The sequence below is a fragment of the Coturnix japonica genome, chromosome 5, assembly GCF_054131305.1.
Source record: "Coturnix japonica strain WE chromosome 5, WE-NBRP24, whole genome shotgun sequence".
NCBI lineage: Eukaryota > Metazoa > Chordata > Aves > Galliformes > Phasianidae > Coturnix > Coturnix japonica.
The window spans coordinates 22,852,817-22,877,487 of record NC_140667.1 but is presented as its reverse complement, the minus strand read 5'-3'; the positions used below and the strand labels follow the sequence as shown (position 1 = coordinate 22,877,487).

The 24,671-nt window shown below is 43.7% G+C and overlaps 1 protein-coding gene across 9 annotated transcripts in view; it reads left to right on the top strand.

The window, feature by feature from the left end:
• SLC39A13 (solute carrier family 39 member 13) overlaps window positions 1–24,671 on the top strand; it is a 72,736-nt gene that overhangs the window by 43,817 nt on the left and 4,248 nt on the right. For 2 of the 9 annotated variants that reach the window (XM_085548839.1, XM_085548840.1), the window contains exons 3-12: window positions 3,416–3,507; window positions 4,063–4,145; window positions 8,223–9,155; window positions 15,746–16,045; window positions 16,480–16,593; window positions 17,917–18,035; window positions 19,181–19,333; window positions 23,710–23,799; window positions 24,152–24,202; window positions 24,423–24,555. In XM_085548839.1, coding sequence (XP_085404965.1) covers window positions 15,778–16,045; window positions 16,480–16,593; window positions 17,917–18,035; window positions 19,181–19,333; window positions 23,710–23,799; window positions 24,152–24,202; window positions 24,423–24,555 — 928 coding nt within the window. In that variant the 5' untranslated portion in view covers window positions 3,416–3,507; window positions 4,063–4,145; window positions 8,223–9,155; window positions 15,746–15,777. Of the gene's footprint in view, window positions 1–3,415; window positions 3,508–4,062; window positions 4,146–8,222; window positions 9,156–9,941; window positions 10,041–14,283; window positions 14,499–15,745; window positions 16,046–16,479; window positions 16,594–17,916; window positions 18,036–19,180; window positions 19,334–23,709; window positions 23,800–24,151; window positions 24,203–24,422; window positions 24,556–24,671 lie in introns of those variants that run through there. The other 7 variants (XM_085548841.1, XM_085548842.1, XM_015864470.3 and 4 more) reach the window with 7 other exon arrangements.

Below are 24,671 nucleotides of genomic sequence, written 5' to 3'. Positions count from 1 at the left end.
AAAAAGATGAACTGTTTAAAAACACGAGATGGAATAGGCAAAAAACAAAACAAAACAAAACAAAAAAAACCCAAAAAATAGAACAACAAAAGAAAAGAACACAACACTGAGACAGCTGCACAGACCAACAGCTGTGACACACACAGGAAATTTGGATGGAAAGAACCATTAGTGCATTGAGACCATCTCCTCTCCTGTTAGCGGGGCCAGCCCCCTTCTCGCAGACTTTGCGAAAGCAGCTACTTCGTATCAGATATGATATAAGTGGCTCTCAGATTTTGTGCTTCCTTAGTAGAATCTCAGGGAAAAAGCCTTTTCAGAGTTCAGTTCCTGCTTCACCTTTTCTTGTGCTCATTGTGCAACAGAAACAGGCCTCTTCTCTGTATTTAAGAAACTGCTCAGACTACCATTTTGTGCTGCATTATCCAAATAATGATGTTCTTTTGTTGTTCTACAGCAGATTCAATTGCATAACAAAGCCCATCCTAGGATGGCTACAAGATGACTAGAGACAGCTATTTTGCAGCCAACCTGTTAAATGATTGACGTATGTCTTAAAGGTTGGAGAAAATAAATAGCTGGCAAGACTGTATGTGCCTTTTGGACAGCTGGGCACATCTCCCATTAAGCCTCAAATATTATAGATCCATTTTGCAGACCATATGTTTATCCTTTCAGCTCCTTAGGAACAGAGAGTATTACACAGATGGTAAACACAAGCTCAAATTTTAGAGACTGTGTGGTAAGTCTGCACTGTCGTCATCCTGATTTCTCACTGATAAGCTGACCAGTTTCAAGTAATTTCCAATGATAACATCCAAAATAAGCGCTCCATGTGTAGCTGGGTAAATCTCATGGCCAGTCAATGTCCAAAATTATTAAATTAATCTATCCAAAACAAAAAAATGCTAATGTTATTGCAAACTATTAAAGATACTTGATGGAATGTGGGGTTTGGGTTTGGTTGTTTTTCTAGGACTTTTTTTTTTTACTTTTTTTTTTTTTTTCTTTTCAAAGAGCGCTAGCTGGAAAACTATTTTTGCACTGACAAATTAAGAGATCTGAAGTATTGTCTGGCTCTTGAGCACAGTCTGTCATCTCCCACATCTTGCCAAACACAGAAAACCATGTGTTTTCTGTCAGAGTCCCACAACAAACCATGTGGAAAACAAAGGGCTATAAATAACTCCTCCTCAACATGAAAGGTGACTAATCTGCTGCTTCCAATAATATCACCCCCCACTCTCCAAAATCCCCAAATTTTCTTTACCTTTACCTGTCTTTGTGCTGAAGCCACACTGTGGCTCTCCTCTCTTTAGAGATATCATTGCTACTTGTTGCTCTTTCAATCCTCAGTGCTTGCAAAAATACCACTTTAATTGATTAACATGTCCATTGTCTCTGCGGAAAGGTAGATTTCATAAAAGAGCATGGAATTTTAAACGCTAGCTTTGGAGAGTGTGTGCTTGAGGTCTTGTTTGTTATCCAGGATGCTGGGTTAATTTACTAGTTCCCCAGCCAATTCATTTGCATTCCCTATGCCTTTATTTCCCCGGTCAGACATGGGGTGGGGGTGGGGAAACGCATATTCAGTGCCTTGTTTGAAACAATATGCTGCATTTAAAAAACACTAAAACGTTGTGAGATCCGTTGATAAAAATATGATAAAATAAGCACTAAATGCTACTACCACAAAGCAAAGAGTCAGCTACAATTGCTTTACAGAGCTTAAAATCCATACAGGTCTGGAAAAATAAGCAGGGAAGGATTTCCTCCAGCTGTCTCTCCTGTCACTCTCCATCAGCCAGGGGACACGATTCACCCACTCCTTCTTGAATCTGACCAACATTTAATGGAAATATGGTGCCAAAACCAGTGTTGTCTTTATATGTATATGCTAAATATTTCAAAAGTGTGATTTTAACTAAACATTTAGTGGTGAATAAGTCTTTTTATTTTGTGCTGTACTTTAGTATGCAATGGGCCAAACAATGACAGTCCAACTGAACAAGACAGATGATATCATCTGTTGTTAAAAATAAACTGTTCACGTTGCCTAAGTCACACGATTAATGGAAGTCACTTGCTGTATTGTTAAAAGTTATCTTCTTTTGCTCAGCAGTAATTCTTTTCAATAATATCTATTCCTCCACTATCACATTTGATTTAAAGTCTTCTCTGGCACAGGTATCCTAAAGCTGTGCTCACCTACAGCCAAAATAACAATAGCACCAGTAACAATTTTGTAATGTGTTGAAACTCAGCATCGTGTAAAAAACAGCATTTCACAATTTTGGAGTAGTTTGTTATTTTGAATTCATTATGTATTTTGATAACCCCAGGGTGAGTCATAGCAGGGAAGGCTGTTAGTTGATGAAGAACTGAAATCTTTATTGCTATTCCACATTTTCTTTTTGGCTTTGTCTGTTTAGTTGGCAAGTTGTAAAATAAGAATTAGGAAGAGAACGACTGAAGAAGAATATTCCACTGCAAAAAAGGTCTTTTCATCTGTGATTTTTCCTTGATTTTTCTAACTGATGTCACAGTTTCAAATTGAATTTGTGTAGAAGATCTATAGGTGTTTTTTCTTCATAAATTCATTTAAAAAGTCAACATTGGGATTTTTTCCCTTCATATCTAGCAATTCTATAGGGAGTCTATGCATTAGTTTACGGTAGGCAAGTTATACCCCAATCATCTATGAAAATACGAATCCATAAAGCAAATATTTCCACATAAAACACTAAATATTTATGACTTGATACTTAGAAAATGATGATAATGTGAAGCTTTTGGATAGATTTATAATAATCTCTTCCTTTTCTTGTGTTTTTCCAGGCCCCTCAGACTTCCTCCTCGACATAGCTTACCCTCGTTGTGTCATCTGAAATCCAGGATTCCTGTGTATTCTCTGTATTTCATTCCTCTGTAGTTCCTTGTCTCTGGCCATCAGTGCCTCCCTGACTCTAAGCAACCCCTGCCTCTTTCTGTTCTCACCTGTATTCTCCTGTTTTTCTGTGTTGTCAAATGCTTTCCAAATCCTAGCCCATGTCTCGTTTTCCATGTACCTGCTCAAAATTGGTTTGTGGGGAGTCCGGTTACAGCACTGGAAAGACAAAGCATAGTTCAGCTCCATATACAGGCTTGGGAATAAAGCCTGTTGTAACTAAGCACGCTAACAAAACATTTTTGCAGTGCAAATAAGTCCTCTGTGTGGGAGGCCAACTTTTAAAATGTGCAGTGTGGCATTTTAAAATTCCCTTGGGGCTCTGACCTTGTAGGCAGATGTCTTAGACACTGGTAATGTGTCTAAGTGACTTTTCACAGTGATCTGTCCAGACAGCATCTGCTCAGCAAAACTGTCTTTTAGCAGACCAGTACAGGACAGCATCTAATCTCACTTATTTCATCCTAGTCTGAATGAGGAGAACACAGCCTGCTTCACCTGAAGCACCTCTGCAGGAAGAGCTAGGAAAAAAATCAGTGGCTTCATTCTGACACAAGCAGGTAACAGTGAAAGGGAGGGGGCCTTGTTTCTTCAGCATAAATAACATTTTTATGACTCCTGTATCACAATTCAGCAGCTCTGATGTCAAATTACAGTAACAAAAGAGATGAGAGATGGTATGTGTGGGAAGGAGTGTTGACAAAAGCATCTTGTACAACTTCCTTTGGGCTCCTCAGCTGTGCTATCAGAGGTGGCCAGCTGTGTAGGACAAGCCCAGCTTTAGGGGAGCAAAGCCCTAGACTGCCAAGAACCAGCCTGTGGAAATGGCAAGCAATTAGATTGGTTGATAAGCTTTCAGACTCAAGAGCCACTGGCTCTGTCAGCCAGCAGATTAATTTGCTTAGTCTAAGTAAATGCCTGTGCTGGAAAAACTTTACTGTTCACTGTTTAGAGCATCCCCCATTTCTGATGGTGCAAAATGTGTTAAGCTTAAAAATACAAGATAAAACTAAAAATGTAAAGTTCATTAAAACATTTTTAGATCCTTATAATATTAATTTGGGTTTCTTGTTTTGTATTTCAGTTTTTCAGTTACATCAGTTTTGTCTTTTCAGACTCTTCAAGCTGCCCTACCATGATGACAGAAAGCTTCTGAAGGAAAAAGATACTGAGATTCCAGAGGAACTCATGCCAGAAGGTATGGCTTCTCAGAACACAGAACAAAAGATAAAGTACAAAATGCTTAGCATTAAGTTTTGGGGGAAATAAAATGTTCTAGCAGGACAGTATCTCACAACTTTTCTCAGCTATATTTTCTCTATCACTGTGATACCATCCATATTAAGATCAGCTTTCTAGACCTCATCTTTGAGATGTTATGCCTGACTCCCTATTGTCTCCTTCTAAGACGTAGTTTGAATCCACCCCTACAAAGCCTTTCTTGTCCCTATGCTGCTTGGTTCTTTCTTCTAATCATTTCTCATGAGGTCTCTGCTAAATGTACTTCTGCATACAACTTTTCATCACTGACCCATAGCCACAGGAAAATGTTTCTTTGTACTGGATTGCATGTGTATTGCTCTGTTTAATCAAAACTTCAAGCTTCTCAGATGACTATGTAACAGTGAATGCCAGCTGAGCCTCAGTGGTAATTCTCTTTGCTATTCTTGATCCGAATCCTCCTCCATAATAATGTCTGCCAGTGGCACTCCCACTATTGTTCCAGTCCTGGGCTTCTTTGCCAGCTAGAGAAGGGGAAAAAAGGGCTTCCCCCACCTACTTTTAAGTACCTCAGATGACCTTTGTTATCAGTGACACCTTCTTTAGTGCCAGCTTCATACAGCCTCTGTCACTGTAGACAAACAGAAATGGAAAAACCCTAATCTTAAAGTATTCTTCCACCTTGGAGAATGTATTCTGTAATGCAGCATGTCAGATTCAAACATAGCAGGAGATGTTCTCCTTGATCTTCTTAGAGAACTGTTTGTGCCTGCCTATTGTGAAGTTTTGTGTTTTACCCAAAGGGAGACTGCATGAATTCACCTAGTGTCTGGAATAAGACTGTAAATTACTCACTTCAAAACTACACCATTGTGGTTCTTATAAGAAGGAAATGAAGTGGACAAGAATGCCTGAACCTAGAATTTGAGTGGGGAATACTAATAATAGATCCTCCTGAATTTAAGAAGGTAGACAATTTAATTCCAGCTGTGTTGGCTTTGTGGTGGGTATTATCCAGAATCACACTATTACTGCTTTGGGGATCCCTTTGCATTCCATGCACCCCTTCATTATATGGCTTCGATATTTTACCCTTTTTCCACACCACATCTTAGAATATGAACACAAATCTTACAGCCCCAATAAGTGATTGCTGTGCCACTTAAAGGGTATGTACCACCTGTGTTATTTGGAGCTGACAGCACAGGTCTCACTACTTGCAGTAGCTGAGAGTGTGAATCTTGGCACTAGAATTCAGAATATGAGTCTCACTGTGGAAGGATTCAGACCTCACTCTACGAGGAGGAAAAAAGTGTGAATCTTGGTATTTGTGTCTGCAACACTAATACTGAAACATCCATATTGAGCTGCAGCCTCTTGAACTGTATCCTGTGTACATGAAGAATGTGTTAGATTGAAAAAATTACGGTACAGTGATTTTCATTTCTGAACACTGAAGGACATCAGAAAAACATCCTTCATGTTTAGAACATAACATTAATTACTTTCAGATATAACATAAGGAGTGTGTATCACACACATACTGATACATTAGATTGTGGACTCATTATTTATGTCTGAAGCCTGAGCAAGGAACAAACCCATGCTGGTCTTCTGCTAAAATCTACCTTCTGCTAGACCTCCTAGAGCTTTGTCATTCATTGCCATATACAGAATTTCCCTTCCTTTTCTTGCTTACATTTGTTAAGACGAGGTAGGGCACCTTTTCAGGAGGACTGTCAGTGAACTTGCATAAATTCTCTTTATCTCATCTGCCTCATTTAACTCATAAGGCTCTGGCTATATTTTTCCTAGACCAGGCCCATTTTTCTCTTTCTTTCTACAGTACTATGCTGAAACCTATCCAGATTAATGAGCACTCCTGTGGCATTCCCTTTATTCCTTGCAAGCATTAATAAGCTGTAGTGAGTCAGAGAAAGCTCCCAGCTGGAAGTTTTGTGTCTGTGCATGGGAATGGGCATAAAGGAGACACTGTGGCTAGCAGACAAATTTGTGGTGCACACAGAGTTAACACGCTGACAGAAACACTGAGGTTTACATCTGAAAAACCAAATGTAAAAATAATATGATGAGTAAGACTAAAATTCCCTGTTCTGAGCTTCCATGGGGCCAGCTCCCCTCCCCCACCGTTCGGGCATCAGCAGTCACTTCTCCTTTTTGCTGTGCCTTGCAGAAATGTGTCCTGGGATGAGTCAGAGCAGGACTTCCAGGCAGTAGCATTACTGCATTTGGCTCCCATCAAAAATGCCTGCTGCCAAGGCCTTACATCTCCTTCCACATACTCAGAGGGATCCCCTTCTGATTTGCTTGTTTCTCCTTGATCCTCTTTTCTTCTGAACCAGGGAACTGTTGAAGATAGGAGTTTGGAAGGGGTCTCTGGTGGTCACTTAATGTGGTGTTCTCCTCCAAGTGAAGCTTCACAAGTAGATCAGGTCATTCAAGGTTGCATCTTCAGGAGACACCACAGCAACCCTGCCCATCTCTTCTACGGCCTGGCCACCCCACTGGGAAGAACTTTTAAAATTCTTTTTGTCCTCTCCACATTCATAATCTCTCCAAGTTTTTCTGCTTGTCCATGTCCCATTTGTCACTGTTTAGCATCTACTCTTATACACCTATGCTCCTATCTGGTATTTTATGTGCTCTCTTCACACTCTTTGCTGAGGCTCTGGTACCTTCCTTGCAGTTAGCACACACCATTCATGTGCAACCCTTTTTCAAAGAGAACAAGGAAAAAAAAATGCTTAAAAATGTCCTGGGAACAGAAAGTAGAGAGCACACTTAGGTGTAAAGAAGCATGAATTTAGTAAACCACTCCAGTCCCCTTATTGGCAAGTTCTATGGTGAAAATTCAGCCGCTTAGAATGTCTTCCAAGGAGAGCCCATCTCCTGCTGTGGCTGAGGAGCCAGTCTGCCCTTGAGTCCTCTCCTTGACCGAGAGCTTGCAAGGTTTTCATGAGACACCCAGAGCCTTGTTCCCTCTGAGGCCGTGCCTGACATTCTCCCACTGCCCCAGAGCATTGGAGGTGTGGAGGGGGTAGGTTGGCTCCTTCCCCGGACTTGATCTGCTGAAGGATGGGGCTTACACATCTGCTTTCTGTTGGTCAGGCAGCCACGGTACAGCCATATTGGCCTCACTCCCGAGCCCAGGCTGTGCACGAAGCCTTGGTGACAGCATGCTCTGAGCAGTGAACTGCAATGGCAGTGCTTGGTTATTAGCAGGCATCGTAGTGGGATGCCGTGTCACTCTGCTGCATTTGGAGATTTTATGAAGGCCACTCGTGTGTTATTATCCTTGGGTGTAATTGCTCACGTTCAGTAGCTCTGTAATAGATCAGATACAATCTATGCTGTAGATCTTCTCTGCCCCGATGATGGTGAAATCCTGATTTCACCGCTGAGATTCGTTTCGTTTCAACCCTGAAAGTAAAACGGGGAGTTGTTGCGGGGCCGACCGCCTCATTCTGAAGGTGGATGTCACCTCCCTGCGGCGTCAATACAGAATTACAGCTTTCGCAAGATCGCCGTTTTCGATTGAATTAAACTCATTATCGAGTTATTGTGCAATAACATGTTAAGTCGTTGTTGTATTTTTTTTATTAGACTTTGATAATCACGTTGTTTACAGAAATTGCCGTTTTTCAGTAACTGATTTTTTTTCATTAAAAATATACTTGCCCAATGTATGGGACTAGCTCTACTGACATCTCATGGCTTTTGCGATGCACACCATCCCTTTGGAGACTGCACGAGTTGTACCCCGTGCCTCTGCCTGCACTTCATGCCAGTGAGCTGCAGGGACTTTACAGCTTTTTTTTCTGGGTAGTTGCTTCCGTTCCACCAATACAGTGTCCCACTCCAGCAAGAAGCCACAAGGAATCACAAACTTAAGGACAGGTAAGAGCCAGGGACCCCCAGGTATAAATATCAGAGAGGCAAGAAACGGTTACAGGTCAGAAAGGAGGAGAACTGGGTGCATGCTGGCTAGTTTTGTAGTCTGCCATTATAAATGACTTGTGTTTTTTCTTCTCAGATGAGAACACCAATCAATTAGGAATACAGAAACCTAAAGTCACTTCTGGAGAAATGAGGATGAAGAGGTTTTGCGGCACGAGGAAGGCGAGAGGAGGTCCCTGTGCCTGGCTCCTGTTGCCTCATCGCTGTTGTAACAAAATCCCAGCTCTTGGCCCCAGCCCGTGGGACTCTGGCTGAACCACACTGCTCACTGCCTGCTCACAGAACGTCACTGCAGCTGAGAATTCAGCCACCAGCTGTGGAAAAGCTCCATTGGATGCACAGCGTGGTAGCTGCTGCCGCTTGGTGGCATGAACTACTGACTGCACATTTCATCCATAGCGCTCTCTGTGCTGGCTTACAGCAGGATACAAACTGAAACTGAAATCCTGCATTCCCGAGGTCAAAGCAAACCCATTTGCTTCACTGAACCCGGAATACCACTATGGATCCCAGTACCCCCAAATTCTCAACGGGGCTCAATCACCTAGGAAAGCAATGGTGACCATCGCGGATATGATCTGGCAGCACAGGGAGCTGTGCTCTGCAAGGCAGTTGTTCAGGCAATGGAAAGCGTCTGTGAAACACAGGAGCCATAACTGCAGAACCAAGCGCCAACTATTTTTCCTATGAAAATTTGCTTTCAGAATTCAGTGCCCACTATAAACATTCTGCTTGCAAAGTGAGAAAGATAAAGCTTCTCAAACTGCCTTTTCAACACATCCCTGTAAGGCTGTGTTCCCCTTGCATGACTGCAGAGAGCAGCTCAGCTGGCACAGGCTGCTGCTGACTGCCTTCATTCCTAAGTACTGCTCAGCAGCATGATATTGGGCTGATGTAATGGACTCGGGTGGGACTGCAGACAGAAGCAGCAGCATCCACAGCATCTCCGTGTGGAATGGGATTTGCTTTGGAAAACAGTGAAAGCAAGTTCTGCATCTCAGAGAGAACGGTAAGCGATGGAACGCAGAAGTACGTTAGTGTGTTTTGGATGGCATGTTGGAAACTTGAGCTCCAAGCTAGCTCAGCCTGTAGAAAAGTAAATCTTTGTTCCCTGCTGACCTAATTTCTAGAGTACTCACAGCTTCTGCAGATCAGTGTAACAACCACAGATTTTCTTCATCATTGACAGTTGAGAGCGGTGCTTGCAGAGCCCTGGTGTTACCGGGCTGCAGGAAGGCTGTCAGGCAGTCACCTGCTTGGAAACCTGCTAAGAGTCAGGGATGTGTAAAATCGTATCTGTTAAAAGCTTTTTTGGTGGGTAAGTCCTACAGGGGCTGCCATACTTTTCTCCACTGTAGTATTATCCAGAAACTCTGCCCAAACCCAGGTTCCCACCGTGCTCATTGGGAAACATCCACAGCCCAAAGAATTTATAATCCACTTAAACAAATCAAATCCCTACGGGCACATTCCCAAACGCCAGCTCTCCCGCACCACGCAGTTCTTTCTGATGGCTGGTGCCATTTCTTCCTTGTATTTTCTCCTATAAAAGTAAAACCCTCCCCAGCTCCGTTATCCCCACGACACGGCACTGCGAACGTCCCGCAGCACGGCCTTCCTTCACACCGGGTCCTGCCAGGCGCCGCCCCTCGTGTACCCGCACCGAGTCCCGCCGTGCCGCCCGCTGCCGACGCCGCCCCCCTCGGTGCTGGCCGGAAACGCGCGGCGTGTCCCCGCCGGGGCGGCGGCGCTGGTGCCGAGGAGGCCGGGACCGACGTGGCCGGCCGGGGGAGGCGGGGCCGAGGGGCCGCCGGGCGGGGCAGGCCCGCTCCGAGCCGAGCCGAGCCGAGCTGGATGGCAGCGTCCGCGCGGGGCACGGCGGCGCTCGGTAACTCCGGGTGCGGGGTGGGCGACGGGATGGGGAGCGGAGCGGTGGGAGGCGGCGGGATGGGACGAGCGGGGGCGGCGATGCTGCGTTTGGCACCGGCGCGGAACGACCGCTGGGCAGCGCCCGGCCGGGCCTCGGGGCCGCGCCGCCTTCAGCCATGAGCCCCGGTCCCGGTATCGCTCCGGTTCCGGCTCGCCCTCTAAACACGTGTGGCCGCCGCGGTGCGCGGAGCCCCGGCTGGACGAGGCGGACAAAGTTTAGGAAGTAACTCTGGCAGTGAGACTGCGCTGCGGCGTGCTCGGCTCCGCGGGGGCTTTGCGCGGCCCCTGGGAACCCGAGGGACCCGGCCGATGAATACCCGGAGAGGGCGGGCAGCCCCCCCGCGGCTCTGTCTCGTTCTGCGTTGGTCAGCATTCCTCTGATGGAAAAACAGCCCGCCCCATCGGGAGCCGGAGCGACGTCGATGGGAACGGCGGAGAGAGCGGGGCCGCCGGGTCACCGCCCGCGGACACAGCGGTGCGGCGGGGGGCTGAGCTCCTGTCCCACCCCGAGCCGTGAGCGGGGCTGCGCCTCTACCTGCGCCTCCTTGCGGGCCGGTAGCGGTGGGATGGGGAAGGAGCGTTAAATCTGTGTTTTGTTCGCCCGCAGGAACAGGCAGCCCGTGTTGCAGTACGCCATCGTTCCGAGCCCTGAGCACCTTCAGATTTTAGCTGCACGTGCTCTGGTTTTCAGATTTTCAAAGAAAAGTCTTTGTGCCCCTTTTGGAAGGGAGGAGGAGTCCCATCAGAGCAGGGCTCGCTGCAGGCTGCCAGTGACTGGGTGGGAAGGGAGTGCTCCGGACACCGGGTGTGCGGGGTCAGGGCTTCCAGCAGTTCAGAGCTCTCCAGGAGGCTGATGCAGGGAGGTGGTGTGTGGGAATTTATTTATTTATTTATGTTTGGCTGAAAGTTGTGCTCCCTCCCTGGAAAATCACTTTTTTCTTTTTTTTTTTTTCCATGCAGTACTCTTTTGCAACTCTAAGAGTAGGCAACCAGCTTCCCAGGGAGAACACTTGTTTATAAGAGTTGCTATAATGAGCTTTTTCTCCTTCTGCCGACATCTGAAATGTCACTGTGAGCAGCTGTGCTGAGACAGAGCTCAATCTGTGTGGTCCAAAAAGGCAGTGTCCATTAGGGGCTGTGGCAGCTGGGCTCTTTGCTTGGTGCTCAGCCTCCCTTCTGCCCACTCAGGTGTGTATAAGTGGCAGGTTCTTGTGCATTTGTTCTTCTAGAGCAGGGAGGACCTTACTGGTTCTCCAGCTCTAAATCATGATCAGAGTGGGCTGCACGGTCAGCTCACAGACTGGCTCAGGACATGTGCTGCAGAGGGTGCTGGTGGTGGTGAACAGGTTCTGATCTCACCATGGCTGGGAGAGTGGGGTACTGATGGGGCTCTGCTAAACTGATGAGCAAATGTTACCATGCCTGTTCTACTCTTATGCGTCTTTTTTGATAACCCAAACACCCTCCATGAGAGAAAGCATGTCTCTTATAAACTTGTTTTATCTCTCTGCCTCATGGTGGCTGCTGATCTCTGAGAACCCAAAACTACTTTCTCTAGAAATTTCTCTAGACTTTCATAGCTGGATTCCTGAAACAGATGCTTATGTCTAAAATTAGGGGTACGTAAAGACCTCGTCCATCCTCTGCAACTATAGTGGCAGGGTATTATTTTCTCTCTTGAGTTTTTTTTTTATCCTAAGACTACATTTTGATTGCTCCGTTCCTTCCCCTTAAAGGCATCTCCAGAGCAGACAGTTTGAATTCAGGGACTTTAGAAACAGTAAATAAACTTAATGTCTCCTGAGGAGCGCGCAGCAATGAGATAGAAAAGCAAAGGGGTTAAGGGATAAAAGCTGCCTTTTGTAGGGCAGACAGTTATGATGTGTCAGGAAGAAGCAAATGGTGGAAATGTGCTCTGAATAATTAGCCAAGCGCAAAGATCAGTGCAGGGTGATGCACTACGTTCTTCCTAAATGCTTTGTAAACATCAGGAATTTATCTCCAGAGGTGTGAGGTGGCTCTGAGCCGCAGGGTGATGCTGGTCAGCTGATGCAGGTATGGAGAAATGTACTGTTTTTCCCTGTTGTGAATAACAAGAGGGAAAAAAGACCTGTGGGTCACAGGAGGTCAGCTGATAGAAAGAGGAGATAGGGCAGTTGGTTTTCAATCACTTATGACCCATGGTTGTCCTCTCTGGAGATCCCTTATGTTACTGGAAAAAAGTGAACCCATACCTGCAGCTTGTTTTCAGAGGCCTGGACGCACTGTTTGCCTTATGTTGCTTCCTCTAGCTGGGATCTCTCCATCTCAGAGACCCTCCCAGGTGTTCCTTGGGGCAGTCACGGGCTCTGAGCAGGGAGAACTAAATGGAAGAAGTGGACCTGTTGCATCAGTTGTGTTTTCTTTTCCAGATTGATTTCCAAAAGCTGTTAACTTTTGGCAGCCATATCACAGAAGAGGTTTGTGCTGCTTTCTGTCATGCTGGGCTGCAGTGAGCAGTCATTGTGCTATGTGTATTCTTTGCATCTTCACGCACGTATGGTGGGGGTACAAATCCTCACATTGTGTCACAGTGGCTTTGCCCCTTGCTGGGGAGCTATTCTCAGTCATATTCAAGATCTAATTCTGTTATGAACACAGTCTGGGGTGGAAAAGGATGCCTGACTTTTTAAAAGCAGGACATTTTCTATGTGCAGGTTGTTGTGCAGGTAGCTGGTAAGTGGAGAGAAGGCTGTGCTTGGTGTGATCTGTCTCTTGAGCCCCTGCACCTCCCTGGGCAGATGCCTCTGGCTGGATGGCTTCAGTCTGCATGTGATGTTCAGGACAGGAGAAAGTCTTTTTGGTTATGATGTTTGCAGAGCATCTGATCTTCTTGTTCTTTTGTTTTCCAGAGGGGAATTCGGGGGGGATTCAGTGGCTTTATTTTACTGTAGCTTGGAGGGTCTGGGTGCATAGCTGTGGAGGGGACCTGAATCTTGGTGAGGGAAACTGAAGGAGCTGGCAGCATCCCAGGTGTGTGTTCCAGTGACAAGGGGTTTGCACAGCAGAGCTGGGCAGAAGGCAGCATCTCTGGCACTGTTTACTCTTACCGCCATCAGCAGCCTGGTGCCTGCTCACTGTACTGGTGGAGATGAGTTGGTATATGGAGTGCTGTGAGATGAAAATGCCCCTTGCTTCTGTCACTCACCATTCTCATTTCTAAAAGATTATTAAAAAAAGTCCAGTATAAGAGATTCTACATAACCTGTTTCAGTATGTCACAGTTTTGGCTCTATTTAAATTGGTTTCTTCATGTTGAAGCCACATCATGCCAACTCACTGAGCTGATTCCACCATGTGGAAGAGTTGACTGCTTTCCTCTTTCTTTGTGACTTTTGATGTAAGCAGACTGTTCTGTTCCCTCCAATGTTATCTTTTCAAGACTAAACATGCCCATGTTCTTTGGTCTTTTTGTCTAGATCATGCTTTCTGAACTCCAATTTTTGTTTCTATCCTTTGGATTGTCTCTGATTTTTACATCTGCTTTATAAAGTACAATACATGAAGTAGGTGCTGTCTTTTGGTTAACGTGTCCCTTGTCGGCAGGAAAATAGAATCCCTGCCTCTGTGTCACACAAACAATATAGCTATTAGTGTGTTCCAGGTTGACATTTTACTGCTTTGTAGCAGGCTTATCATGCTGGCTTGGAATTAATTTCTGAATCAGTGTAATCCATGTATGCCTCTTTATTATTATTATTTTTTTTATGGCATGTTGGAGTTAATCTTCTGTGCCCATCTGATTTATTTGTCCTTGGTTTACCATTTTGTATTCATCTTTGAGACTGGTTTAGCAGGATGTATAGGTAGGTCAATGTCTTCCTTCACAGAGTTGCAGGACCCTTCCCTTTAATAATCACTTTCATTGCTTGCTGCAGCTGGGCCTTCCTCCAGCAGTTATCTGGTTCAGGGACTGAAACTGGAAAAACCTCTTGGGTAAAAAAGAAAATAAACTTAGTTGTTTTGAACCCACCCCCTTATGGCATCAGGTGTGAGCGTGGGCAGGGGATACTGACTGAGGAGATGTGGGATGAGGAGCAGCACTACTGTGGTGTGAGCCCTTAGATTTGTTTTTAACACCCTGATTTTTTGTCTTGATGATTTCAGGCCCCTTTCTGTTTGGCTGTTATTTAATGTCTTGCTATCTTTATTGCTTTCTTATCTTCCAGGTAACTTCAAACTGATCAAACTGATCAAGGATCTTTCAGAGGACTGAAGTTACTGGTCTGTAACTTAAGTCTCTCCTCCATCTCCCTTTTTATTTCTTTTTATAAAGGTAGATGAGGCATGATGCTTCTCCAGCCTTCTGTGGCCTTTGCATATTTCTGTAAATTTTCAAAGATGTTTCAGAGATTACCATGACTGGTTTCTTGAACGCTTTCAGGTGAATGCCATTATTTCCTCACAGTCTACAGCTGCCTTGTCAACAGTTGTTATGCTTTTCTTTTCTAACCTAGTCTGTTCTCCTGTTGGCAAACTAATTTCTCTTGTCACATTTCACTTTTTCTTCTGGAGACTGAAGGAGGCATTTGTACTTTGGCCTTTGTATCATTTGCTTTCCTTTCCTGTTTGCTTATGAGTAATTATTTTCTTCTTCTAACAGCCCTTTTTCTTTCAAGTTTCGAGAGTCCTTAGTAACAGCTGTGCAGACTTTGATTAAGAGTCCATCTAACCTAATATCCTTCTTGCAAACATTAAAAATAGGGCATGTATAATTGATACTTTACAGCTTTTCTTCTAGCCTTTGTCTCCTTTCTGACAGAGATTTTCTGAGCCTAATGTGAGCTGTCTAACTATGAACAATAGATAGACAGATTAGTTGGTTTATTTTCCTCTTGTTTGTGTCCTGTCCTGTGTTAAATCCACCTAAAATTTTCCTTTTTCTTTTTTTTTTTGAGAAGTGCCTGCACACAAGTTACCTGCTAGTGAGGAGTTAAATCTGCTTTTATTTTGTAGCTGACACTCGCTGTCATCATGTGACGGCTGTTAGTACTAACATTTGAAGAGACGATGATTAATCATCCATCACTGTTCCTCTCCTCACCACTCATAACATTATGAACCTCTACTTTTTAACCTGTCCCTCTTGCCTGTTATGTCTCATGCTGCACTGTATTTCATAGTATTGTTGGCTGTCTTTTTCTATACAGTAATCCTACAACTGCATGTGTGTCTTGGTTTTTGTAATTCTAACATACTAATTCCATGATAAAAAGTACCAGAGAGAAAACTGGTACCAAAAGGCAGAGAGAAGACTAATCATTCTAGCCCCTTTGCTGAAGATCTTTCTCTGAGACCTTGGGAAACTGAAGGGCAAAGACAGGGGGACCTGAGGGTCCAGGCATTGTGGAGTCCTTATCCAGAGCACTGGAACAGAGGTGGTGGAAGGCAGACTCTTTCACAAGATGTCTCATGCACAGTTTCACACGCCTGATGATAAATAGCGTCCATTATTGATATGTTGATAGCAGAATTTCACATGATACTTGGGGAGGGAGGGAGAGAGGGGGAGTATATCCACCTGCAGTAAGATGTTGAGGAACAGGGTGTCATGACCAAGGCTGTTTCTCCTGGGTGATGGAAAGGAGCTTCTTGCATGCTCTCAGAACTGCTCTTCTCTGTTCTTTTCAGACATTGGCCAGCCTGGTTGAGACCACTTAGCGATGACAGAACAAAAGCTTCTGCTCAATGGGGCATTCTCCTTGATTCTGATCACGGCCTGTGAAGCTCAACAGCTCCAGAGGAGTCATGCTGCCACCAGTTCTGGTCCTCTGTGTGAAAAGGAGGCAGAGTCCTGGGGAAACCTGTTAAGCAGTGAGCGGCTGGATGCCTGGATCTGTTCCCTCATCGGCTCGTTCATGGTGGGGCTGAGTGGGATCTTCCCCTTGCTGGTGATCCCCTTTGAGACAGGAGCTGCTCTACGGTCAGAAGGTCAGCCTGCTACCTGCATTAGCCTTCCTGAAGACATAGGTCCTGGCTTATGATTGTGACAAACAGGACCTCGGATCATGCCAGTATTACAGAAATACAGTCCTCCTGTACAGACACTCAGTTTCCAGTTAGTTTAGGCCATGCCTGTCAATTTGACAGGGAGTCCTCTCACAAATGCAAGTCCTGGAAGGAGGCTGCACAAAGAGTATCACTTGTTGTGCACACTGGGGAGCTGCCTTGTCCAAAACCTTCCCACACACAGCTGTCCCAGTCAGGTGGTGCAAGGGCTTCTTGCACTCCAAGCTATTCCTTTCATGCAGTCTGTTTTGAAATCTTGGCTTGCAGATGCTTCTAATTGAGGTTTTTTTGTGCAAAAGCTCAGCTGGAAATATTTTGACTTCTGAGTAATAATTGGGTTTTGTTTATTCTTTTAGCTGGATCACGTCGTTTGAAGCAGTTGTTGAGCTTTGCAATTGGTGGACTTTTAGGGAATGTGTTTCTCCACCTGCTTCCTGAAGCCTGGGCATATACATGCAGTGCAACAGCAGGTATGAAAGCTTTTTAATCCTAGAAGCTGCTCATGCTGTCCCTACTACTACATTTTTTTTTTTGAATCTGTTCTATCTTGAAAACACAAGACCAGCTAGACCAAGTCAGCCGTGCCTATGGGCAACACCTTGCCTATAAATCTACCCTTATCACAATGCTACTCCTAGAGCCTTTTACTTGGAACTGGGGCCACTCCATTGGTATTTAGTCGCTTTGAGCCCAAATGTGTTGCCCTCTCAGTCTTTGCTCCTGGAGAAGCAATGGGAAATTTACTGTCAGAAGAGACATTGATTAAGATGGTGGCTAGAGAGGTGGGAAAGGAAATGAGTACATGTGATAGAGACCCGTATTGGTCAGCAAACTAAAATGTTGGGGTTTGGATGGGGCTTGTGGTATCCATGTATCTCTTTCACTCCTTGGATAGTCTGGCTTGTTGAAACCTACAGGGATTGTATCTTTCTTCTTTGGGAAACTTGTTATGAGAAGGCAAGTGTTACTGCATCAAGTCAGTTGAGGAACCAAGAAATTCTTTGCTAAAAATGAAAAAATCAGGGAAAAAGATGTTCTGGTTTTCCCAGGCTTCGTTTGGTCTGTCTCTTGGGATTTTAGATCCTCCACAAATCTGCTGATTCTTTGGTCCACTTCTTATTCATGGCTCTGGTACTGTTAGCAGAACCTGCTGTCCTTTTTACTCCCTTGCTATATGGTTCCAAAATGTCTTCCTGCACTATCTTGTTTGCTTCTGACATTGTTCTGAAGCTTGAAGGTTTCCATGACCCGTATATGCCCCACTGCAGAATTGTCGTTCTTCCACTGCAGTGCAATCTCAACTACTGCAGCCAGGCTGAATGGTTAATTATCTCACACACTTGGAGGTAATTGAAAAGAAAGTTTATAGCTTTGGGCTTAATAGCTTGCCCAGGTGTGGCAGAAAGGCGAAGGTGAGTCCATAGCTCTACTAATGTCAGACTTCACGTTAGGGCTTGCTTTTTCGGTAGACGGAGGTGCAGTATTTTTGTTGATGTAATCTTCTCTTGCCTCAGGGGCCCAGGGAAGTTACTAATGTTTTCAAGAAATAATCTGGATTGCACTAAAGAAGTAGAAGGGGTGGGAGCTCTCACTCTGAGAGTTCTAAGATGAAGATATCTCTTAGATCAAGAATGAATAGGTTAATGTTACTTGCTATGAGAGAGATATACATGTTCCCTACTTCTTGCAGAAACAAGTTGGTTTTTGGTGTTTGTTTTTGTTTGTTTGTTTGTTTGTTTTTTCCAAGATGCTGTTCTTGATAGTAACATGAAGATTTTTCTCTTGTCCTTCAGGAGAAGGGCAGAGCTTTCAGCAGCAGAAGCTTCTGGGTCTCTGGGTGATCATTGGTTTCTTGACTTTCCTGGCACTAGAGAAGATCTTCCTAGAGAAAGAAGAGGAGTGCCCTGGTGTGGTAAGTGAGCAGCCAGAGGGGAAGGTGTGCTGTTCTGTTTGGATCATGAGTCAGACATGTAAGCAATGTACTGAACACCCCATCTATCCTATCTGACAGACTAAGCAAATGATCTTGGAGCTGCGAGCAGCTTACCAGTGAAGCTTCTTGCTACTTCTTTGACACTGAGTACTAGAAGTTTTTTCATCTCTGTGCTTTGGTTTTGTGGTTTTAGCTGAGATTTCTCACCTGGGCTGGTTTTGTTCTTGTTGTGGTACATGTGAAAAAGAGCTCCCCTCATGTGGAGACTGGGAGGTGGAGTGCTCTGTGGTTGAGACTTTTGCTCAACTAAGATTTGAAGAATGACAGCTTGCTGACATGTGTTCCACTCAGCGATTGTGACTCACTGTCCTCCTGGGTCCTCAGTCAGAACAAAGACCAGCATTCTTTGGAAGACCTGAGTATGTGCTGGACCAGGCATTTATTCCATGGAGTTGATAACGTGGTAGAAGGGGTTTATAGTTGGCCAAGTCTTACTATGTGGTGGTTCACACATGAGTCACCCAGCAGTAGAGGGGAAGCACTGACAAAGAGGGACCAGAAAGTAATGCCAAGATAGAGGAGAGTGGCTAGTCCTAGGCCATCTCCTGGTTCCTAACAGCAGTTTATATGGGCCGTTCACTACTTGCTGTGTGGTGCCTTTTGAGAGACAGAAGTGCAGGTTGGACACTGGACAGTAGCAATTAGGTAATGCTTTGGCTGGACGCAAGAATTCTAAAATGAACTGTGACTTCTTTTCTGGAGACTGAAGTCTAAGATGAACAGTTAATTTGGAAGCTGACAATCCCAGACATAGACAAATTCTCTGGACTCTATCCTAGCACACTAGGAAAAATTCAACTTTTTTCTTTTGCCCCTGATTCCCTCTCTCTCAGTTTTCCTTCTCCTGATCCTTAAGGAAGTCGTTGCTCTTAAGTTTAATGCTACAAATGTGACAAAACACACTCTGAAATCTGTCTTGTTTTCAGTTGTTGTGGCTAGACTGGGATACTGATTGGTGTTGAAAGGACAAAACCATTAAGGCTGAAGAGTTGGATTTCTGACACAGACTTGCACTCTTTGCTGCGGATGAAAAGGCAGTAACGAGCTGTTTTCTGCTGATTTAGGGCTGTGATGACAAGGCCCCTTCTGGAAAGATTCCCAATGGAAGTGGGTACCCTCTGCCAAAGGTGGCAGGCAAATCGCAAAGAGCAGGAATAAATTCAACTCAGTGTAATGGCTCTTCTCTTCAATCTTGTCGAACAGACAACAGAATCAAGGTAAGAGATGCACAGAGTGTTTGCTTCCGATTAGCAGCTGTCTATTGCCAAAAGAGTGAGCCTGTTTTGTACTTCTGTCTCCAAGCCTGAACTTCCCATCGTTTCTTTTTGCTAAATATCATCTGACTCTCCCAGTGAGCCTATTCTGGGAATTTAAAAGGCTAAGATCTATTTATTTATTTGTTTATTTTTCTCCTGTAGCCTTCTCTCCTAATTTAGCTTCTTCAGTCAGCTTTCCATGTGAACTTGTAGTGCTGGGTTAAGGTAGATCAACTAACTTGTAGGATTAGATGTGGAAAATGGAAAAGGAGGACTGTGTCATTGGGTAGAAACTAGTCTTTAGATTGGCTTTTCTATCAATTTTTTTACAGTCTTTTCACCGTGAAAAACTCTGGCTGAACAGTACAAGCAAGAGAGTAAAAGAGACATTTGGCTGAGGATGACCTGTATTTTGAGTTAGAAAGTGCATAAAAATATGAAACTTTGTAGGAGGATGACTATGAACAGAAAGTGTGGTTGCACAATCTAGCCCAAAACTGGATGTGTGGTCAGTCAGAAGCTCTTTGTTTTTAAGTCAGTTTTGCTATAACCTTGTGTTTCTTTCAACACTGTATGAAAGATGTGCTGCAGTCACTGGGTGATTGGGTACCCATCACATTCATGTAATTGGTACACAACACTGCACAGTCTGCAAGGTGCTGCCCTGGTGTTTCTGAAGGTGATAGCAGTGTAGCAGTCAGTATTTTTGGATTTCAAAACACTGTGCCATAACTTTGAGTCCACCACTGATCTCAAGTAGAAATGAAGTGTTGATGAGGGACACAGATGTTCAGGGCCTTTTCCTAATGTGAGAAATAATGATGTGTTTAATGCTAATTCATGTGGCAAAACTTGAGGAACTTGAGCTAAATTTTTAATTTGTCTTATTACAAGCAGATATTAAGCAGTAGATTAAGGAAGAATGCAGATCATGCTTGCAAGACAGGAATGGTTTCCAGGAAGTCAATGCTGTGGAAAAAAAGACCAAGAATAATGATAGGAAGTTGTTTGAATGCACTCCTTCCATTATGATGCAGTCAGGAGGATGAGCAGGTGAATAGGAAATAGCATGTAAGACAAAAAGTAAGTGTTCCTGCCCATTCAGCTATGTTCTTGACTTTCTACGTTACAGTATACCTGATATTTTCCTGTAGCATTATTCATTATATCCAAAATAGTACAAAAAAATTGCAGTGTGATCAGGAAAGATTTGAAATAATCACTTCAGGTTTGCAGTACATGGAAAGTGTTTTAGCTTGTAGTTTTATAGATATGATAAATCAGGTCTGATTTAAAGTATTTTGATAGCCGTGATAGAGACATGACTGTTTGAATAGCTAAAATTGTACTAAATAGGAACAGAAATTGAAGGCAACTTTGTATCAGAGAGTAACTTGACAGCACTCCGCTTTACCTAAAGACGTAGAATCTACGTTGCTTGTGGGCTTTTAAGCTGTGGTTTAAGGTGTTTTCTACAAAATGTGCTATAGCTTAAGGAGCTGTGGGCTTTATGTGGACATGGAAGGAGGCTCTTTCAGTTGCATGATGTAGGTCTAGTTGACCATGGAGAGGCTTTCTAACTTTGAAATCATAATATGTCTGTTTTCAGTCTCGCAGACTCTTCTGAATACACATGAAATAGAAGCTAATGAGTTAAGATGTAGTTTTAGCTTTCTACCTTCTGGGCACATGATCTTAATATTTTAATAGCCTTTCTGGTAGGGGAGAAATTACTAAAACCACCAAGGTACTCCTGCTATGTTACCTTATTTCGTTAGGAAATGGTGTAAGCAGTCATTCCATCTGTCTGTCCATCTGTTCTGCCTTTCATTTTTTAGTAACTTCTGAATCCGTAATTAAGCTTACCTAAGTTCAAGAGGGGTGGTTGTCTCAAGGGTAATCAGATTTCGAGTTCCATAAAAATCAGCATGGTGCTAGAGGAGGAATGCACACTAAAGTGCTATTGAAAACTCTGGTAGTAATTAGATGCTGCGTGCTGCTTGGCGGATCTGCCTGATTGGCAAATCAGCAGGTGAGTCTCATTGCCCTTGTCTGGTGGGGAGGTGGCTGACATGGAGTGTGCTGGGTGGAAAGGAACATACAGATAAAGCCTTGCTGGAAGCAAGCAAGGTAGGTGCCTTCAAAAGAAAAAAAATCCATAGGAAACCCTTCTTTGGTTCTACTGTGCTCTTAGTAATGCTTATTTTCAAAAAAGAAAAAGATGATTTAAAGAAAAGTCACCCTTCAGTAATTAGTAAGCTGCAATTGGTTATCCTGTTTGAGTGCAAAGAATGCCTCCCACCTGCAGTATATAAGTATATAAGCTAGGACAAGTTGTTACAGCAGCAGCAGGAGAGTAAAGGTTCTAATATACCTGGCTTCCTTTGCTTCCGAACATAGATTGCTTCTGCCCTACATTGCAGCCTTTATTCATTCAAGAAGTAAAAACACTGTAGAGAACATTTTCCTTGCTTATCATTCACTTTCCCTGTAGCACAGAGATCCTTGCAGATTTGTAGAAGTGTGTTTTATTGCACAGTGACATTAATTCTAACGCTTGAACATAAACACTTCATCTTGCTGTGCTCTTTATGAACGATGAGAACATCCTATTAGATATTTGCAGAATGTAAATGTCAGAGGCTCATAACTGTCAAATCAACCCAATTTATTTCTGAACACACCAAGGCTTTGCTTCTTTCAGTGACAGCTTTTGCCCAAGCCACTGACAAGCTGAAGTCATAATGTTTTAATCATGAAGTCTATTTTTTGCCTATACAGTGGTATGGGAAATCATTTTTGTGTAAAATGTCTGTGAATAATTATTACTAGCCCATGGGGAAAATGCAAGCACATAAAATCCCAACACGGGGAGAAGAAATTGTAGGCAGTCATATTTAACTGAAAATAAGGAAGGATAAGACAAGCTGCTGTGTTTGTGAATCCGTCTGCACACGTTATTACTTTGTGTTTCCTGCAGTTAAAAATACGTGCATGGAACTTCTGCATCCATTGTGGAGATGTTACTTAGATCTTGACTTAAACATAATCCTTGGGCAGGCTTTGCTTAATTCCATATTTTCATGTTTCACTTTCATACACACTTTGAAAAGCATAAAGCCTTTGAAGATGTTCAGAGATCGTGTAGTGGAAAGCACTCACTGAAAGGTGATGCTTTTTAGAGAAATACTTCACAGAAACCTCCTCCTGAGCTTGTTGTACAGACTGCGGGAAGATTCCCCAGGGGGAATTGATAGAAGCAAGGAAGAGCAGAAGTCTGAAAAGGGCCTCTGAAACCCATTGGCACGTGTATTTCTCCAGCTAAGCTTTGGCACCTTATGGTAAAGTAAGAGGTTATTGCCTTACAGTTTCTAGACGGTCTTTCCTTGGTACCCATTAGCTGCTGCCCTGTATCTGCAGCTAATGTATGTCAGATTCATTCTTGTAGTCTGGAGAGCCTGGATTGATAACAAACTGCAGTGAGCTGCAGTGTCTCAGGACCTACATGCTTTTTTTATTGTTAAATCTTACAGAAGTTGGGGAGGAAGCACAATAGCCTGTGAGCAGATCACCTTGAGTGGTATCCTGGTATCATTTTATATCAGGCACATAATTTTTCTGAAGATAAACATACTCAACATAATGGGGACGTCTAACATAGAGATGGACTTTGAGAAAGGAAGCTGGTGTAAGTTTTAATGTTCAGACGTATGCATCAGTATACAAATGCATATACGTGCTCTCCAGCCTTGCAGCAGGTGTTTTTTGGGGGGACTGTCATCACATTCTTCTTTTTATTCTTTGTTAAGGGAAAGCAAACCCACATGCAGAAGCTTTTTTTAGTACAACATTTCAAGATTTATTTATTTTTAAAAAGCAATTTCAGCAGCATTTGTTCCCTTGCATTGTTGCCAACTTGTGAAGGAGATGTTTAACAGTTAGGTATTAAAATACATGACTAGAAGGTAAGTCAGGTCACACTTATAGCCAGTCACCTGTTTAAGTTAATGAAGTGTTTAAAAATTGGCTCATTTTGACTTGGACTTCATGAAATATTTTTCCTTTTTCAGTTTGTGTCTGTATTTGGAGCTCCTTTGTCATTTGCATTGTCTCCATTTCTCCTCCAGTAAGATGACTTTCCTAATCTCAGACAGTACTTGCTTACTCCAAAACTGAGTTTGTTCTAAACATTTACTTGAGCACTGATGTAGTTTGTCACCAGAACTGCCGTGTCTTCGCCATTGCCACCTGAGCATGACTCTATGTAACCTGTGCCTTGTCTGGTGCTTTCTTTTATCTTATATCGCTTCATCAGGGGCTCTTCCTTCTCTTTGCAGATTAGCGGGTACCTCAATTTGCTGGCCAACACCATTGATAACTTTACACATGGCCTGGCAGTAGCAGCCAGCTTCCTGGTTAGCAGAAAGGTAAGGTTTCAGTCACCAGCTTTATACTGAAATGGAGGTGCCTGTTCTCAAGTTTGTCCACAATGTGTTAAAAACAAAGAAACAAAAAAAAAAAAAACAACCCAAAACAAAGCCCAAAGATTTGAAGAATTATTTCCTATTTTCTGAAAGTTTCTGAGAAAAAAGGGTAGATCTGACCCTTTGTTGCAGCACTCCTTCATATCTGGGCCATGTTTGTCCTTTGTGCATGTCTGGGGAGGGGTTAGCTCGTCTGCCCTTGTAAATAAGAATCCTGGAGAAAGGATCTGTGATGCGTGCTGGAAGCCTCATCTCTCATATCTGAGGGACTGTTTCCTTCTCTCCTGTGCTGTAGGTTGGGTTCCTAACCACAATGGCCATTCTCCTGCATGAAATCCCACATGAGGTGAGAGGACTTTGTATCTTGTCATCGGGAGTGGGGGGGGGGCATTGCATTACAAGGGTGTTTCATTGCCTAAGTGAGGAGAATCTGCCTAATGTTTTCTTGTCCATTTGAAAGCTCTCTTCTGGGAGATGCGAAATGTGGAAAGCTAAAAACAGTCTAGAAGTACTTGGCTTCCTCTGACTGAGAATGTTTGTTTACTGTTGGATCTTGATTTTTGTAGGTTGGGGACTTTGCAATCCTACTTCGGGCTGGGTTTGACCGCTGGAGCGCAGCCAAGATGCAGCTTTCTACAGCTCTGGGGGGAATTGTAGGGGCCTGCTTTGCAATATGTGCACAGTCACCAAAAGGAGCAGGTAAGGCTCCCTGGGACTTCTGTAGGAATATGAGGGGCTCCTGATCTCCATGATCTTCATTCTTTTCTCTGTTCTTTCCTATGGTTTTGTCTCCATAATAGTGACAGCTTTTCTGT